Genomic DNA, 18,712 nt, shown 5'->3' with positions numbered 1-18,712 from the left:
AGAAGCCGCAGAAAATCACTGTCAAAACCAATATTCTAACATTTTTTTTAAGTAAGCCACTAAAAGTTTATTAATTGTTAAATAGCCAGCATTTCGGTAACTATAGGTAAATAACCATTTGAATGATGTGCCATCGTGGTTCCTAACATAATCTAGTTGGTAATTCCACGCCACTTCCAAAGTGGATGTTGTGAGTTCAATCTTCACTTGTAGTAATATTGCTTTAAAAAAAATGATGTGTCATCATGTGAACAATTCGAGCATTCCATATATACTTCTTTGTGAAGTACGTAAATTAACTTACATTAATTTTATTAGGTTTATAAGACTATATATCTAGCTAATCCATATTCTAATATATATACTTGCATTTTGAAGCATATAATATGTTTGAGAAACAAAAAAAAAAAAAAAAAAGGTTAAAAAACAATTAAAAAAAAAGTAAAATTATTTGTGCCCCCCCCTTTTAAACATTTACTTATTCATAAGAAATTAAACTGAAACCCGTAAAATCACAAATTCGATTATCGAATTTGCGTAATTATCTATATATCCTCATAAGAAAATTCAAATTTGCTATGAGAAAAGAGAAACAATTATTATTATTATTTTTTATCTGAGAAAAGAGAAACAAATTGATATAAAGACAACCCAATTCATCTAATATTTGAAGGCCTCGATTCATCCACGACAACCAAAAAAGAATTGAAAATAAAATAAATCGCCAATCGCTAGCTCTGTAAAGAAAATAAAATTGAAATTTTAAGAAATGAAAAATTAAAAATGAAAGAGCAAAAAAGAGAAACGAAGACCACAAAAAAGAGGCCACGTATGATAATCAGAACCACATCCGAATCCTAAACAATACTAGACTTTCATTAGAACACCGAGTTCTTCTCTCCCCAGACTCTCTCTTCCTCTTTCACTCTGTGCCCATTTCGGCCCAGAAATTCCTTCCTTATATATACATATCTCTCTCTCAGCTCTCGACTCTCATTTCAGTCTCATTCTGTGTTCTCTCTCTCTCTCTATCCAAGGTACGTACTCCCTCATTTCAGATTTTATTACTTTTACTTCAGTTTTCTTAGCTGTACCATAACCAAGTTATGAATTTTGTTGTTTGTTTAAGCATTGGTACATGGCTAGAGTTACTTCTGATCTGTTAGTATGGTAGTAACGGCGTCCTTTGATTTTGAAAGTGTTCTCGAACTTTTAATTAATTAGACACAATTAAAAGAAGAAGTGAAAACAGAAGTAAGTTTTATTTTTTGGTAGCTAGGAAGAGGAGAGATAAAAAAAACTCTAGGGATGATTTGATTGTTTATGTGGTAATGTTGAGAACTTGTTCTTGCCCGAAATGCTCTATCTGATTTTTTTATTTTATTCTTTATCTTCAATTTGTCCAATTCAAGTGTACTACTAAATAGGTGCTTCCTGTGATGAATCGAAACCCTAGACGGTAGACCTAACTGCTTGACCTAACTCTCATGAGCTCCTTTTCGAAATATCGTGTCCAATAGATCTTCTGTATAGCCTTAATTATTTTTTTCTCAATTGTAGTTAAGGATTTTGTTGCTCAAAGTTCGAGCTCCGGCGTCAAAATTTGGCTAATATCCTCATTTACGTAGTTCCAAACTCACTACATGTTGGTCTGAATGTTAAATCACTTAATGAATTTGTTAGTTCTTGGTTTTATGACTAACGGCGATGATTCGATGGTTGTGTAGATGGCAGCGTCATCGGCGTGTATCGTGGGAAACGGGTTATCGACCCAAATAAGTAAACAAGCTTTGAGAAAGGACTTCAATGGGAAGGCCACGAGGACGTTCTCTGTTAAAGCTTCACTCGAGGAAAACCCGAACGAAGGAAGAAGAGGGTTTCTCAAGTTCTTGGTGGCGAACGCTGGAATCGGCGCCCCCGCTTTGTTGGGGTCCGGAATCGCCAGAGCGGACGAGCAAGGAGTTTCTTCCTCGAGGATGTCTTATTCGAGGTTTCTCGAGTACTTGGACAAGGACAGGGTCAACAAGGTCGACTTGTTCGAGAACGGAACGATAGCGATCGTCGAGGCCGTTTCCCCCGAATTGGGGAACCGGGTCCAGAGGGTCCGGGTCCAGCTCCCGGGTCTCAGCCAGGAGCTTCTCCAGAAGTTCAGAGAGAAGAACATCGACTTCGCGGCCCACAACGCCCAAGAAGACTCGGGGAATTTCCTCTTCAACCTGATCGGGAACTTGGCTTTCCCTCTGATCCTCGTCGGCGGTCTTTTCCTCCTCTCGAGGCGGTCCGGCTCCGGCGGGATGGGCGGGCCCGGCGGGCCCGGGTTCCCGATGCAGTTCGGCCAATCGAAAGCCAAGTTTCAAATGGAGCCCAGCACCGGGGTGACCTTCGATGACGTGGCGGGGGTCGACGAGGCCAAGCAGGACTTCATGGAGGTCGTCGAGTTCTTGAAGAAGCCCGAGAGGTTCACGGCCGTCGGTGCTCGGATCCCGAAGGGCGTCCTCCTCGTGGGCCCGCCCGGGACCGGAAAGACTCTGCTGGCGAAGGCGATCGCCGGCGAGGCGGGCGTCCCGTTCTTCTCGATCTCCGGGTCCGAGTTCGTCGAGATGTTTGTTGGGGTCGGAGCTTCCCGGGTCCGAGATCTCTTCAAGAAGGCTAAAGAGAACGCGCCGTGCATCGTGTTCGTCGATGAAATCGACGCGGTGGGACGGCAAAGAGGCACCGGAATCGGCGGCGGAAACGACGAAAGAGAACAGACGCTGAACCAGCTTTTGACGGAGATGGACGGCTTCGAGGGCAACACCGGTATCATCGTCATCGCCGCCACCAACAGAGCCGATATTCTCGACTCTGCCTTGTTGAGACCCGGGCGTTTCGACCGACAAGTACGTAAACGTTCCTATCTCAAAATCGACTAATCGTTTTTAAATCCTTTTAGTCCCTAACGACTTCACTTCCGATATTCAGGTCAGTGTTGACGTGCCCGACATCCGAGGAAGAACGGAGATCTTGAAGGTCCACGCGAGCAACAAGAAGTTCGCGGACGATGTCTCTCTCGAGGTCATAGCCATGAGAACGCCGGGCTTCAGCGGAGCCGACCTCGCGAACCTCCTCAACGAGGGCGCGATATTGGCCGGCCGGCGCGGGAAGACCGCGATCTCGTCCAAAGAGATCGACGACTCGATCGACAGAATCGTGGCCGGAATGGAAGGGACGGTGATGACCGACGGAAAGAGCAAGAGTCTCGTGGCCTATCACGAAGTAGGGCACGCCATCTGCGGGTGAGTCTCTCGTCCCGTAGTAGCGGTGGCACCGCTGATCGCAGCCATTGATCGAAATAACAAATCTTTTTTTTTTTTTTTTGACGCAGGACTTTGACTCCGGGGCACGATGCGGTCCAGAAAGTGACGCTGGTTCCGCGAGGACAGGCTCGCGGTCTCACGTGGTTCATCCCCGCCGACGACCCGACTCTCATCTCGAAGCAGCAATTATTCGCCAGAATCGTCGGAGGGCTCGGCGGCAGAGCCGCGGAGGAAATCATCTTCGGCGAGCCCGAGGTTACGACCGGCGCTGCCGGTGATCTTCAACAGATCACCGGTTTGGCAAAACAGGTATTTTTTGCCCACCTCTATCCAACTACTAAAAATAAAAAAGCAAGTGACCCCTCTCATTATCTACATTTTTGTTTTACCCCTTTTTATGAGACATGATTAGCAAAACTGCAGAAAAATACCTTATTAAATTTTGATTTCTGCAAAATATTCATACCTTCTCCAATAAATTTATTAAATGAATAATATTATGCTACTTTAATCTTTAATTTATCCCAAATGGTATTATGTCATGTAGTAAAATTTATCAGAAAATATGGTATAAATTTCGACGATTAAAAAGTACGTGTATAATTTAACAAAAATTCACAATGCTCATGTACTATTTTGCACAATTTAAGGCACAGAGCTACAGTAGGCCGAAGGGTTGGCCCATTTTTTAAAAAAAATTACATTTTTACCTTGAAAATTTACAAATTAGCCCCCCTTGAAATATTTTTTTTTCAAATTAGCTCCCCCTGGTGAGCTTCTCTGGCTCCGTCATGGGCATTATTTTGTAGAATACCCAATAAGTAACCGCCCCTCTTAATATATAACCACAAACTCATGCTAAAAAATAAATTTATTTATCTCTTTCAAATTCTTCTAAGTTTCACCTATTGCCATTTCAAAATTTTAGTCCCGAAATGTGTGTGCAGATGGTGGTGACATTCGGAATGTCGGATATCGGGCCGTGGTCGCTGATGGACGGTTCGGGCCAGAGCGGTGATGTCATCATGAGAATGATGGCGAGGAACTCCATGTCCGAGAAGCTCGCCGAGGACATCGACTCCGCCATCAAGAGGCTCTCCGACGAAGCCTACCAAATCGCGTTGACTCACATCAGGAACAACCGCGAGGCCATGGACACCATTGTCGAAGTCCTCTTGGAGAAGGAGACCATCAACGGGGACGAGTTTAGGGCCATTCTATCGGAGTACACAGAAATCCCAGTCGAGAACCGGGTCGCTGCAGCACCGGCACCGATCGCGGTCTGAGAATGATTATTATACGTATCTTTCTTTTTTTAAATACTTGAAATCGTGTATGTATTAACTTGAAACTGAATTAGATTGTATCATATTTGTAAAGTTCCCCCTTTAGACTGTGAAAGGAGATCAATTGAGAGCCTCTTTCTTTCTTCTTCTAGCTTTAACGCCCTATTGTTGTAGTTATTGTATGTGCTTCTTCGCATCGTATTTTGTTTGCCACGGAAGTAGAAAAAAAAAAAATTCTTCTTCTTTTTTTGAAATGACAAATCTTGAAATATTTATAAGAAACGTGATACATTTGAAAAATCTTGAAAAAAAAACGTTTTTCCAACTTTCACGCGTGTCGTAGATGAAAAAAAATAGTATAGATGAAAAAATAGTATCGTTTTCCTCTTGTAACTCAATCACCACCCATTCTCATTTGCCTCTATTTAATTTGTGCTGTTGGGGTCTTTGTTCAACTTCAAACGGAATAGACTGGGTTTTTATTTTTTTTATTTAATAGCAAGAATCAAGTTTTCTTTTATTTGTAACAAAAACTTACGTAAAACTTAAAGCTAAGCGTATCACTTCTTCTTTAAATATTCAATTAAAATACTTTATCAACTTTTGAACATGCAAAGTCATGGGCTTTCTTATTCTTCTTCTTCTTTTGAAGAGAATCAACAGTCTAAGAAGTAGAGAAAACCCACATTCTGGCTCCACAAGGACGGCTTGTTTCGAGACATGTCAGACCCATTTCTGATTTCTCACCTCCTCCGAACATGCCTTGTCAGAAAGTCACTTCCACTCGGAAAACAGACTCATGCGTTGACCATCACCTCCGGATCGTTGACCAGGTTTTCCTCCAATCAGTTGCTCAACATGTACTCCAAATTGGGACACCTAAAATCTGCAGTGACGCTGTTCAACCACATTCCCGGGAGAAACGTGATGTCATGCAACATAATGATCAACGCTTACGTGAAGAGTGGCGAATTGGAGAGCGCGTTCCAAGTGTTCGACGAAATGTCCGAGAGAACCGTCGCGACCTGGAACGCCATGATCGCGGGCGCGGTCCAGTACGAATGCAACGAGCACGGATTAAAGCTCTTCTCCGAAATGCACAGATCGGGATTTCGCCCCGATGAGTACGCTCTCGCCAGCGTTCTCAGAGGATGCGCCGGGTTGAGAGATTTACCCGCTGGAAATCAAGTACATGGTTATATAGTGAAATACGGATTCGGGGTTGACATGGTTGTTTCAAGCTCTTTGTCCCACATGTACATGAAATCCGGTAGAATGGAAGAAGGAGAGAGAGTGATTGAGTCGATGAAGACTCGGAACGTGGTTGCTTGGAACACACTCATAGCCGGTAAAGCCCAAGGAGGGTTTTCGAAAGAGGTGTTGGATAGCTACAGCGTGATGAGACTAACGGGTTTGAGACCCGACAAAATCACGTTGGTGAGCGTGATCACTTCGTGCTCGGAAATGGCTACGCTCGGTCAGGGACAGAAGGTTCACGCTGAAGCGATCAAATCCGGGTCTTGCTCGTCGGTTTCTCTGATCACCGCGCTGGTCACCATGTACTCGAAATGCGGATCCATCGGAGACTCCGTGAGAGCGTTCGAGGAATTTAATCATAACTCGGACCCCGTTTTGTGGACAGCGATGATCTCTGCTAACGGGCTTCACGGCCGAGGATCCGAGGCCGTGGAAATGTTCGAAAGAATGGAGCAAAAAGGACTCATGGAAGGGAACGACGTCGCATTCTTGAGCCTTCTTTACGCGTGTAGCCATTGCGGAATGAAGGAGAAAGGGATCGAGATCTTCGACCTAATGGTGGAAAAATATGGAATAAACCCGAGGCTCGAGCACTACAACTGCAGAGTCGATTTGCTCGGCCGGTCGGGCTGCTTAGAGGAAGCCGAGGCCGTGATACGATCGATGCCCGTCAAACCCGACGCGATCATATGGAAAACGTTGCTGTCGGGCTGCAAAACAAGAAAGAACGCGGAAATGGCCGCCCGGGTATCGGAAGAAATCCTCAAGCTCGACCCGAACGACTCGGCTCTCCACGTCCTGCTCTCGAACATCTACGCCTCGGCTCAGAGGTGGAACGACGTCTCCGAAGTGAGAAAGGCGATGAAGGACAAGAGCTTGGTCCACGAGCTCGGCGTGAGCTGGGTCGAGATAAAGAACGAGACACACCGTTTCCACAAGGGCGGGGAATCGAAATCTGATCCGAGATCGGTCGAGATCTACCGGTACCTGGACGGGCTGGTCTCGGAGATGAAGCTCCGGGGCTACGTTCCCGAGACCGGGGTGGTTTTGCACGACACGGAAGCGGAGGAGAAAGAGGAAAGCTTGACGCACCACAGCGAGAAGCTTGCTCTCGCTTTCGCTCTGATGAACACTCCAAAAGGTGCGCCGGTGAGGGTGATGAAGAATCTGCGGATGTGCGAGGACTGTCACTGCGCGATCAAGTTCGTCTCGGAGATCGAACGGAGGGAAATTGTGGTCCGAGACGCGACTCGGTTTCATCACTTCAAAGATGGAACTTGTTCCTGTGGAGACTACTGGTGAGCGAGTGAGTCCATTCTTTTTTCCTTTTTTATGGTCAAACGAGACAGAGATTAGCTTGTAGCTGTAGAGAATCACAGGTTTTTCAATTCTGGAATATGTGAGGATTTTTTAAATGAGAGAGCCAAAAAATGTAAATTTGAATAATATTTTAAAGATTGATTTATATGCCCTACGCGGTTTGGGACCACCAGAGCTTGACTTTGAAAAGTCTCAAAAAGTTTTTGTCTCAATTTATTTCTCCTTCTGAGCTGGGTTTTGGGGGTTTTAAAATGTAATATTATCATGCCCAAAATAACGTCAATATCACTGCATAAAGATGCCAGTAAATCTCCAATGACCATCTTTGCCCTTTTTTTTTCCTTCCAAATGTGGAAAAAGTCAAGCTCTCTCTCTCTCTGATCAACGATTCATGATGATCAGAAAGTAGATGCAACCCTAAGATCCACTGCAAAAAAAACCATGTCTATGCCTCAATTATTATACCTGCTTGCTTGTATTATTGCCTCTGGGGTTTCCTTTGCCAGTACTGCAACGAATTCTTCTTCTTCTCCGACGTTGTTCCCCAGAACGAGTTACACGTACTATCTCAGCTCAGGCCTTCCATCGACATGGTACAACAACAACTCGATCGCCATGGAAAGCGGTGCGAAGATGAGAGTCCTCATGGTGATACAAGACTACAACCGCGGAATCGGCTTCTACTGCGGATTCTACTCCGCCGCCTCCGCCGGAAATCTCCGATACTCGTTCTCCGTCGTGGCCGTCGGAGGGAAGAGCCACGACGTGGTCTGGTCGGCTCAGAAAGGCCGGTCCGTGGGCTCTGAGGGCTCGCTTCAGCTGACCCGAGACCGAGGGTTGGTCCTGAGAGAGCAAAACGGGGCCGAGGTCTGGTCCAGCGGCTCTGCAGATAAGAAGGCTGTGGCCGGAATGAACTTGACCGAGTCGGGGAACTTGGTTCTGTTCGGGGACGGGGGTTCGGTTCTGTGGCAGTCCTTCGACAGCGTCTCCGACACGTTGCTGGTCGGTCAGAAGCTTCCGAAGGGCCAAAATCTCGTCCCCGAACCGATCCACCAGCGACGTATAGTCAGCCCTTTCTTCGCAAAGCTGGTCTCGGCTCGTAATTTCTCGGCCTTTTTCGACGCCGGAGACGGGCGTTCTGTTATGTATTATGGGTTAGGTTTGGACGGGAGCGCGAGGACTCGATTCGGATTGGAGTACAGAGAGGATGGTATCGTTGAGAATATTGGGACGTTCAACGCTTCGAATCATCTAGAGTCCATCGGGTTCGTGAAGCTCGGCGTGGACGGGCATCTGAAGATGTACTCTTACAATGCGTCGGGGTCGGTACGACAAGTGGTTGACATGTTCGCGATGCAATGCGAAGCTTTCGCTGGGGGTTACCTTCTCGACGAAGTGAGAAACCTAACTTACGCCGCAAGCAACAACGTTGCGCCGGTCGCGTCTGTTAAGACGCCGAACGACTGCAAAAAAGCGTGCCTGAAGACGTGCTCGTGCAGCGCGGCCTTCTTCAGGCACGGAGACGGAAAATGTTACTTGCCGTCTGAGATCTATGTGGGAAACGATACGGATCGAAGCGGGGAAATCGCCTTCGTCAGGGCACTAAACCCCAATGGGGTCCCGATTCGTTCGGTTTCTTGGGTGGCAAGGCACCGAAAGGAACTCGCTGCCGGGGGAGCGAGTACGGTTGCCGTTGCACTCCTAGTAAGCGTGGTGATGTGGCGGAATAATAAGAAAGGCGAGGATATCGACAAAAACCTCAACATGGTGACCGGAATGCCTAACCGATTTTCCTACGAGGCTTTGGAAACGGCGACGGAGAATTTCAAGGAAACCCTAGGAAGCGGGGGTTTCGGGTCGGTCTTCAAAGGGGTTCTCGAGGACGGCACGGGAATCGCGGTGAAGCGGTTGGAGAAGCTGAGCCAAGGGGTGAGAGAGTTCTTGGCGGAAGTGGAAACGATCGGAAGCCTCCACCATTTCAACCTCGTGAGGCTCGTCGGCTTCTGCGCTGAGAAATCCGAGAGGCTCTTGGTCTACGAGCACATGACCAACGGCTCTCTCGACAACTGGATCTTCAACAGAGACGAGCAAGAGCGTCGTCGACTAGATTGGGAGACGAGGAAGAAGATAATACTCGACGTGGCGAGAGGGTTGACTTACCTCCACGAGGAGTGTCGGAAAAAGATCATACACCTCGACATAAAGCCCCACAACATCCTCCTCGACGATAACTTCAGCGCCAAGGTATCCGATTTCGGGCTCTCCACGCTGATCGGGAGAGACGAGAGCCAAGTCTTGACGAAGATGCGAGGGACGCCGGGATATCTTGCCCCGGAGTGGAAGGAGATGAGAGTGACGGTGAAGGTCGACGTGTACAGCTTCGGGATCGTCCTCCTCGAGGTTGTGAGCAAGAGGAGGAACGTCGAGAGCTCGAGATCCGAGACGAGCTTTCACCTCCTCAAGATGCTCCAAAGGAAAGCCGAGGAGGATCGGATCGTCGAGATCGTCGAAAACCTCGACGAGGATATGGAGAGAAATGTCGAAGAGGTGACGAGGATGATCAGGATCGGGGCTTGGTGTTTGCAGGACGATCCCGAGAAAAGGCCATCCATGTCAACGGTCGTCAAAGCCATTGAAGGAGTCACCGAGGTTGATAAGGACATTAGGTTCAAGTTCTCTCACGCATTGGCTTCTTCTGTGTCTGCTTCCAAGAATCATAATCATTATAATCATCTCACTGTGGCTCCACAGCCTTCTTTTCTTTCTGCTCCAAGATGATTCACCAAGCACATTTTTTTATTATTTTATAGTTGGTTCTGTACTGTGTACTCGTATTCATTTTTCCATTCTTTGGTTCATGTCATGTTGTTGCTTTTCATTTTTGTTTCTACAGGAACTGTGATCTTACAAGTGTGGCGAAATTCAATTTAGAATGTGGTGAAAAAAAAAATTATATTGATCTTTTCTTTTTACTTTTTATTTTTCCTCTGTTATTTTATTTCTTTTTGGGAAAATAGCACATATATATATTCTGTGTTTTAGTAAAATGTCGAGTTTAACTTTTGGTTTTAAAAAATGTCGAGTTCATACCTTCTGTTTAACTAAAATGACGAAATTGTACCATCTGTTTATCTAAAATGACGCAATTATACCCTGAAATGGATAACAGTATCACAAATCTCTCTTTCATTGATATTAACTCTTATATAAGAAAAACCGAATCAAATCGAAACCAGTACCCTAATTTTCAAATTCCCAATTTTGAAATAAAATTAGTTTTAAATTGAAATTAAATAATAAAATTCATATCTCTCAATAGATTATTCCATTACGTGTTCGAATTGTAACTCTAAATCCTTGATTATATGTTCGAATTTGTGATTTTGATGACCATCAATTGTCGATTTTTACCCATTTGCATCTTTTTGTGTTTTTCACGACTAAGAGACTGTTTTATTTTTTTGTTTTTAAATAAATTACATATATAGCGTGAATGAATAAAGATAATTGGTGTTTATATATAAATATTATAGTTAACGTCAATGAAAATTCAATAAAAAGAAGATTCGTGGTGTTGTTGTCTATTTCAGGGTGTAATTTCGTCATTTTGATTAAACAGATGGTATAATTTCGTCATTTTAGTTAAACAGATTGTATGAACTCGATATTTTTTAAAATCAAAAGTTAAACTCGACATTTCACTAAAACACAAAGTATATTTGTGTCATTTTTTCTTTTTTTTGTTATTTTTTAATTTTAAGTAAGAAATGTGGGACCGAAAGATTGAAATTTGAAGTTAGAAAAGTCCAAGTCGTTGATCACCGACTCTTGTCTTCCTTTAATGGCCGGCGATGACAATGGGAGGGTTTTTTTTGTTTTTTTTATTTTATATATATATGCAAATATGTAATCGCCAATTTTTAAAGCATAATGAAGAAATCAGTGAATATTTAATGGTCTAACTCGATCGAAAACTCTTATAAGAAAACAGAAATATATTATTTAAAGTTGAATAAATGTCCGGTTCTTTTTGCACACAACTACGCAAGAAAGAACACCAGTCTCCAATAGGATGTCATTTTTCATAGCCGCAAAGGACGAAACACGAATTTTTTTTAAGGGGGTTAGTATAAATTTTATTAGATTTATGTGTGACAATGAAGCAGAGTATCTCGTAACTTTTTTTTACGGAAGAAGATTAAAATGTGTGTAAACTTTTTGCCATTTAAAAAAAAAAATTACCTTACAAATTTGTAAAATATACGAGCACATTACTCCCCCTAATTTACAATTCTTGTTCCGTCTTCAGAAATAAATTTTTTTATCATCGAATTCTAGAATTTTTTGGCTGAAATATGAGCACCTCCGTAATGGCTATATATTAAAACAGTGGTATCAATAAAATACATAGAGCAATAAATTTTATTTTCCTTTTTTTACCTGTTATTTTTGTTGCCTTTTTTTCTTTTCTTTTCCAAAAAGTCCAAGTCGTCACTTGTCTACTTGTATGGCTGGCAATTGCGTGTTGACTAATTCTACTCGTTGGAAATAAATCCATTCATAACCCAAAAAACCAAAAAAGCTAGTGAAAATTTTCTTCTTTCTTCTTCTTCCTTCTGTAGAGCTTGAGAGACCATCACTCATAGGAGTGACTGATCATCCATGGCTTGCATATCTCCCATTCTTTCCATTTTATTCTGTCTCCTCATAGCCAGAATCTCAGCCGCAAATACAAGTAACTCTTCCTTCACAAGAACCAGCAACATCTATCATATTGACTCAGGCATGACATCCACATGGTCAACAGAAAACTCGGTGGTCATGAATGGCTGGTCCATGAAAGTCATTCTCTCAACAAAGGGCTTCTACTTCGGGTTCTATTGCCCCGAAAACTGCGACTCGTACTTGCTCTCGGTCGTCGCTGTCGGAGGAGGCGGACACGCCCCGGTCTGGTCGGCCACCACAGCTCTTCCTCTCAGAAAGAACGCGTCTTTGAGGTTTCTGGTCGACTCGGGCTTGGGGTTGCTTAACCCTGACGGGGTCACCGTGTGGTCCTCGGGTATCAACGGGACCGCCAAGGCCGTGGGAATGAACCTCACCGAGGCCGGGAATTTGGTCGTCTTTGACGGGAAAGGCGTCGGGGTTTGGCAATCCTTTGATCACCCCGTCGACGCGTTGTTGATCGGTCAAAGGCTCTACAGAGGCCAGAGACTGGCTCCGAGCCCGTTCGAGACGTCGTGGAGAGAGAGCCCGTTTTTCGCGACTCTAGGGACGAACGGAGATTTCTCGGGGTTCGTGAGAACCGGAGGCGGTGCGACGTCTCTGGTGTATTACCGATTGGAATTGACGAACCAGGAGTCGAGAAATCGCTCGGGGCTAGAGTATGTGGAGGGAGAGAGGGGATTCGCGGTGAGCTTGGGGAGATACAACGTCTCGCTTCCTAGGAAGCACGTCGAGTATGTGAGGCTCGGAGCCGACGGGCATTTGAGGATTTTCCGGCACAACGTGGAGGGGTCCGATTCGGAAGTCGTTGACATAAACTCTCAGGAATGCATGGCTTCGTCGAGAGGGTACCTTCTAGCGCAAGTAAACAGAGGTACATACTTGAATACAAACACGAGAAACACTACCGCGTTAGTTTTGTCGGAAACGACAGCTGACGAATGCAAAGAAGCGTGCCTGAGGAGTTGCGATTGCACCGTGGTCGTCTTCTCTGACGAGAACTGTTACGTGCCCTCTGATATCTTCTTAAGCGGGGGCAACAACACCGATAGTGAACGTTCTCTTACCTTCGCTAAGGGACTGAACGTTTCGAATCTCGTGACAACGAATCGGCCCTCGAAGAATCGGAAAAAGAATCTACCGGCGATAGTATCGGGGGCTGCTATAGGCGGCATCGCTGCAATTCTTATGTGCATTGCAATTTTGTGGAAATATCGGAAGGACGGGGATGTTGAGGACGCGGAGAATCTGAAGGGGGTCCCCGGAATGCCTTCTCGGTTCTCATACAAGGATTTACTCGTCGCGACCGATAATTTCAAGGAGATGGTAGGAAGAGGAGGCTTTGGATCCGTGTTCAAAGGGGTGCTAGAAGACGGTTCGACAGTCGCGGTGAAGCGGTTGGACAAAATGAGTCGGGGGACGAGGGAGTTCTTAGCAGAAGTCGAGACCATAGGAAGGCTTCACCATTTCAATCTCGTGAGGCTGGTCGGGTTTTGCACCGAAAAGTCCAACAGGCTTTTGGTGTACGAGCACATGATCAACGGATCGTTGGACAAATGGATTTTCAGCGGCGATCGGGAACGCCATTTGGACTGGGAAACAAGGAAGAAGATCGTACTAGACGTGGCCAAAGGGTTGACTTACCTTCACGAGGACTGTCGGCAGAAGATCATACACCTCGACATAAAGCCGCACAACATCCTCTTGGACGAGAGCTTCAACGCCAAAGTCTCCGATTTTGGTCTGTCGGCCCTGATCGAGAGAGACGAGAGCCAAGTCCTGACAACAACCGGAGGGACTCCGGGATATCTCGCCCCGGAGTGGAAAGAGATGAGAGCGACCGTGAAATTCGACGTGTACAGCTTCGGGATCGTTCTCCTCGAAATCGTCTGCAAAAGAAGGAACGTGGAAATCTTGCGATCAGAGACGAGCTTTCATCTACTAAAGATGCTGCAGAAGATGGCCGAGGAGGACCGAGTCATTGAGATCGTGGAGAGTTTGGACGAAGACATGATGAGTAACGGAGAAGAAGTGGCAAGGATGATAAAGATCGGAGCTTGGTGCTTGCAAGACGACCCCGAGAAAAGGCCTCTCATGTCGACTGTTGTCAAAGTCTTGGAAGGAGTCATGGAAGTTGACAAAGACATAATCTTTAGGTTTTCACATGCATCGTCGCTGCAGATCGCGAATGAGAATGCTGTCACTTTGGCCCCAAAGGACTCTGTTCTTTCTGCTCCGAGGTGACCAGAGAAACTCTGAAAGGAGGGTTTCGAGATTCACTGCACCACATCTAATTCTGTAAGATTGATCAGATATTTTTTAAGTATGATTTTTCAAGTTCAATTCTTGTCTGGGAAAAGAAATGTGTTTATTGACTTCAGCTTCAATATGAAATTTCTTTCACATTTGGGAACAGTTAGAAGAGTTATGAACTCCTCAACATTTATATATAAACATGAACTGAACAACACTTCCTATTCCTTGTATTTTCACCACCCAAAGCTACTAAAAACTCTTACACCGTTATAAATAGAAGGGCATAATAATCAAAGCCAGAAAAAAAACCTAAAGTCTCTGTGCTAAGCAATCTATACAAGTCAGATTCTTCTCCCGCTCAAGTATTTCACACGGAGCTCTCGGAATCTGGTTCCGAGGACGGACACGAAATGGACTCTTCGGCGAGAGATTCGAGGATGCTTAGTACTTGGGACGTGTCGTCCACATAATATCTCGCCTTGCTCGGTTTCTGACCAACCGTGCAAGCGAAATTTGAAGCCTTTATGGATAAAGCACTGCTCAACGTCGTATTACCAAATATTTCAAACATGTCCTCGTCGGATCTATCGTCGCCGATGCACAGCACGAAATCAGCCATCTTCCCTTTTTCAGCCATTGATGTGAATATCTTTTCTGCAACAAACCCTTTGCTTACTCCCTGAAAACGTAACATATAAAATAAAAATAAAATTTATTGTTCAATTCTGCTGAAAATATTGCCGAACCTAGAATGCTTGTGTCAATTATAATAAACACCGAGGAAAAGGCTAAACTGCAATTTCCTGTCAATAGAATATCTTTATTTACTTATTTTAGTCTACCAGTCCATTCTACATACCTTTTACTTTTTGCATAAAAAATAAATTTTAAAAATGGTTTTTTTTTACCCGCAGACTCGAGTGAAGTGTGTTTTTTTCACCTATTATACGAAACATGATTACAGTAATGAAAGAATAATTAAGGATTTAGAGACGGAGTTGCAATACCTGAGGTTTGACCTCAACGATGAGATGACCCCTCTTTACAGCGACAGGCTCGTTAGCCAAAACGCTTTCAAGATGATCCAACATTTCCTTTGCTTGAGAAGACCCGAAAGTTTGATCTGCCTCCCGGTATTGCCAAACCAAAGCGCTTTCTTTAGCTTCGATGGAAGACCCATCGGTGGCCTCCGTATAATGTTTCATTACAGGCTCAACAAGCTTCATCCAACTAAAGTCAGAGCAGCCCTGACTATACACATTCCACTCCTCATTTTGTGGCCACCTGGAATTTCACATTTTTTTTTAAATAATTGGCTGTAATTAAAGCTAAACACTCAAACAAATGAGAGACAAAGAAAGAGAGAGAATGCAAATGAGAATCAGACCTCAAGAAGTATCCGTGCTCAGCCGCGATTCCGAGCTTCGGGCAAGGTGAGAACCACTTGTTCAAGCTCTCTCTCCCTCTACCACTCACGATGAAAACTGTGTTTCTGGGGTCGGAGCAAAGAGCGTTCAGAACTGAGATAACTCTCTCGCTCGGTCTCTTGTCCATGAAGTTCTCAGGCATCACGGTACCGTCGTAGTCCAAGAGAATGGCTCTATTCTTCGCCTTAACATAAGCCGACACAATCTCATCAATCAGGAGCTTCCTGAAATTAGGATCGAGCGCCACGACTCTGAACCCGAAGCTGAGACCGATCCCCCAACACCTCCTCTTGAAATGGTCCGCACAAGTCCTTTCCATGTCCTGCAAGAAGCTCCGAGACCAGTAAGCCACGTTGTGCGTGCTCACATACCGGTAATGCTTCTCGTGCCTCAGCTCTTGCTCTGAGGCCTTCATTGATATCGCTCTGTTCAGGGCCTCACCCGTGACTTCAACGTTCCAAGGATTCACTCGGATCGCTCCGCTCAGAGACGGAGAACAACCCACGAACTCAGACACCACGAGCACGCTCTTCTTTGGGCCAACGAATTCCGCAGGACCCGCCAAGCCTTGCCTGCACACCACGTACTCGTATGGGACGAGGTTCATCCCGTCTCTCACAGCCGTGACGACCACGCAATCGGCGATGCTGAAATAAGCCACCCTTTCCTTGATCGAGATCGCTCTGTTGATAAGAACCACCGGATGGTATCCGGGCTGCCCGAATTCCGCGTCGATCCTCCGGTAATTTTCTTGTATCTCCTCCCAGGTTTCGTCGATATTTATGCCTCTGCCTCTGGCGGGGTTGAGAACCTGAACCAGGACGGCTTTTCCTCTCCAGTTCGGGTTCTGTTTAAGCATCTCTTCCATGGCGAGCAGCTTCAAGTTTATCCCTTTGAATATGTCGATATCGTCTATGCCGAATAACACGACTTTCCCTTCGAACTCTTTCCTTATCTCGTTCACGGTCTTTGCCTCCTCGCCGACCATCTTCATCACCGACTCAATCCGGCCCATGTGGATCCCGACCGGCATGATCTTGATCCCGATCGTCCTTCCGAAATATTCCAGCCCCAAGTAGCCCCGCTTGGACTCGTAGTCCAGGCCCAACATACGGCTGCAACAAGAGAGAAAATGGCGGGCATAGTCAAAAGTGTGGAAGCCGATGATGTCCGAGTTGAGCAAAGCCTTGAGCATCTCTTCGGCGACCGGGAGAGTCCGATAGATCTCGGAAGAAGGGAAAGGGCTGTGAAGGAAAAATCCCATCCTGACCCGGATGAACCGCCTCCTCAGAAACGTCGGGAGAACCATGAGATGGTAATCGTGGATCCATATGTAATCATCTTCCGGGTTCAAGACCTCGACCACTCTCTGATAGAAGAGCTTGTTCGCCAACACATAGGCCTCCCACAGCGATCGGTCGAACCGGCCTCCTTGCTCAGCGGAGAACGGCAACATGTAATGAAACAGAGGCCACAATTGCGTCTTGCAAAACCCGTCGTAAAATTTCGTCAGAAGATCGGGCGGGAGAAAAGTGGGGACGCATTTGAACTCGTCCAAAAGCCTCTGAGACACTTCGTCTTGCTCGCTCTGGTCCACTTCGACCTTCAGCGATCCGACGTACAGAACCTCCATATCTTCGGGGAGCCCGGCTTTGAGCTGAAGAAGCACCGCGTCTTCGTTAAGGCTGAAATCCCAGCCTTTTCCGTCCTCTCTTCTCTCAGCCCTCACGGGAAGTTGATTCGCTACGACGATGATCCGGTCCGATGGTACGGACGAGAGGTTGTCGGAGAAAGCGCCGCTCTGAGACCGATCGTCGTCGCCGTCGAGCTCGTTCACGCTCCCCGGGACCGACATCACGCGAGAAAGCCCGCCACTCCGCGACCCGTTCATCGCCGGGAAATTCCCGGTTACCAAATCCTGAAGGTTTGTATACGATCTCGACATCATTTTTTCGTTATATCACCGATGATTACTCGCTCTCTCTCGCTTTCTCTCTAATGCGGAACTGAAATCGAAATCTAGTCAAGTCTGTAAGAATACACTCATTTCAAAATCAGCTTGATTATACCAAGAACAAATACAGAGCAATGAACCAAAACTGCACTACACAAAACGTTTGATATATTGGTAGACAAAGGAAGAGACAAACAATGGAATATATCTACACATATTCAAGCCTTAGACTACAAATTCCCAATATTTTACTCTTCTCGCTCTCAACGATTTACGTTTCATAACAAGCCCAAAATTTCCCGATATCTATGCGAAGAGAAGGATACAGGGGAAAAAAATATTAAATATTCAAAATCATAATACGAAAAAAATAAAAAAACGAAAACTCATGCATTTCACAAAACAACCATAACTGAATCAGTCAAATTCCGATCACCGCGCAAATATACAAAACATAAATTAACTAATTAAATGATAATAAAAAAAACTAACAAAAAAGAAATTATATCCAGATCCTGATAAAGTGAAGAGACAAAGATGAAAACCGAATTTCGAAAAGCCAAAATTTCATATTATGTGTGACAGTTATCATCAGAAACTCGGAAATTAATCAGAAATTTCGAGAATTGAACGTACCTCGCCGCATTAGCGTCCAAGCAGGTCGGGGTTTAGAAGCCAAACTCAGAGCGTTTGTGTCTATATCCTCGATATTCTTCTTCTATATATTATTTTATTTTATTTTTTAAAGTATAAAATTTAATAATAAGCAACGTTGAAAAGGAGAATAACAAAGTTGAAGAATCTAGGAATTGGGGTTTTTAGTTAATTACCCGTTTTAAATAGGCTTTTCTTTCTTCTGAATATTGCAGATAAGTATGGAAAATTTTGGAACTACACTTATCTGTATTATGGCTGTCCTATCTTTTATTGACTCTTGATATTTAATACTGGTTTTAAATATCGAGTAAAACAAGAAGTAATACACATTCTTTTACGAAATAATCTCTCTTATTAATGAATAATATCCTCTCATGAATTCAGATTTTGTAATAAGAAGAAGGATGATACCTCATCAAAATAAATTTAATAGTTATAAAACAGTACAAGTTCTGAAAAAATAAAATAGCATCCTTAAAATAAATGCGGATAATGTGATTTGAAGGGATAAAGTCTACGCAAAATTTTGTTGATATT

General features: G+C 44.7%; 5 protein-coding genes across 6 annotated transcripts; 4 read left to right on the top strand and 1 right to left on the bottom strand.

The window, feature by feature from the left end:
• The first annotated feature begins 832 nt into the window (after positions 1-832).
• On the top strand, positions 833-4,733 carry LOC149407040 (ATP-dependent zinc metalloprotease FTSH 2, chloroplastic). Its single transcript, XM_089610597.1, has 5 exons — positions 833-1,037; positions 1,728-2,879; positions 2,962-3,275; positions 3,365-3,605; positions 4,244-4,733. The coding sequence occupies exons 2-5, from the start codon at positions 1,728-1,730 to the stop codon at positions 4,580-4,582; spliced, it is 2,046 nt and encodes a 681-aa protein (XP_089466723.1). The 5' UTR covers positions 833-1,037; the 3' UTR covers positions 4,583-4,733.
• A 379-nt stretch (positions 4,734-5,112) lies between these two features.
• LOC149407039 (pentatricopeptide (PPR) repeat protein) lies at positions 5,113-7,335 on the top strand. The gene has a single exon (XM_089610593.1). The coding sequence runs from the start codon at positions 5,303-5,305 to the stop codon at positions 7,139-7,141; it is 1,839 nt and encodes a 612-aa protein (XP_089466719.1). The 5' UTR covers positions 5,113-5,302; the 3' UTR covers positions 7,142-7,335.
• Positions 7,336-7,488: 153 nt separating this feature from the next.
• On the top strand, positions 7,489-10,126 carry LOC149407038 (G-type lectin S-receptor-like serine/threonine-protein kinase SD2-5). The gene has a single exon (XM_089610585.1). The coding sequence runs from the start codon at positions 7,601-7,603 to the stop codon at positions 9,935-9,937; it is 2,337 nt and encodes a 778-aa protein (XP_089466711.1). The 5' UTR covers positions 7,489-7,600; the 3' UTR covers positions 9,938-10,126.
• Positions 10,127-11,601: 1,475 nt separating this feature from the next.
• Positions 11,602-14,266, top strand: LOC149407037 (G-type lectin S-receptor-like serine/threonine-protein kinase SD2-5). The gene has a single exon (XM_089610569.1). The coding sequence runs from the start codon at positions 11,822-11,824 to the stop codon at positions 14,123-14,125; it is 2,304 nt and encodes a 767-aa protein (XP_089466695.1). The 5' UTR covers positions 11,602-11,821; the 3' UTR covers positions 14,126-14,266.
• Positions 14,267-14,342: 76 nt separating this feature from the next.
• On the bottom strand, positions 14,343-18,327 carry LOC149407036 (putative alpha,alpha-trehalose-phosphate synthase [UDP-forming] 7). 2 transcript variants are annotated; one of them, XM_089610564.1, is made up of 4 exons: positions 18,155-18,327; positions 15,525-17,570; positions 15,145-15,421; positions 14,343-14,816 (listed from the first exon to the last, which is right to left on the bottom strand). In XM_089610564.1, exons 2-4 carry the CDS (start codon positions 17,510-17,512, stop codon positions 14,505-14,507), a joined length of 2,577 nt encoding a protein of 858 aa, XP_089466690.1. In that variant the 5' UTR covers positions 17,513-17,570; positions 18,155-18,327; the 3' UTR covers positions 14,343-14,504. The 2 variants fall into 2 exon arrangements, with proteins under 2 accessions (XP_089466690.1, XP_089466688.1); XM_089610562.1 differs by having other exon boundaries at positions 15,525-17,593; positions 18,155-18,321.
• Between the last annotated feature and the right edge of the window lie 385 nt (positions 18,328-18,712).

Source organism: Urtica dioica, chromosome 1 (genome assembly GCF_054948205.1).
Source record: "Urtica dioica subsp. dioica isolate 48M chromosome 1, U.dioica_male_clone48M_v1_H2, whole genome shotgun sequence".
Lineage (NCBI taxonomy): Eukaryota > Viridiplantae > Streptophyta > Magnoliopsida > Rosales > Urticaceae > Urtica > Urtica dioica.
The sequence above is the reverse complement of the archived record's forward strand: the minus strand, read 5'-3'. Positions and strand labels throughout refer to the sequence as shown.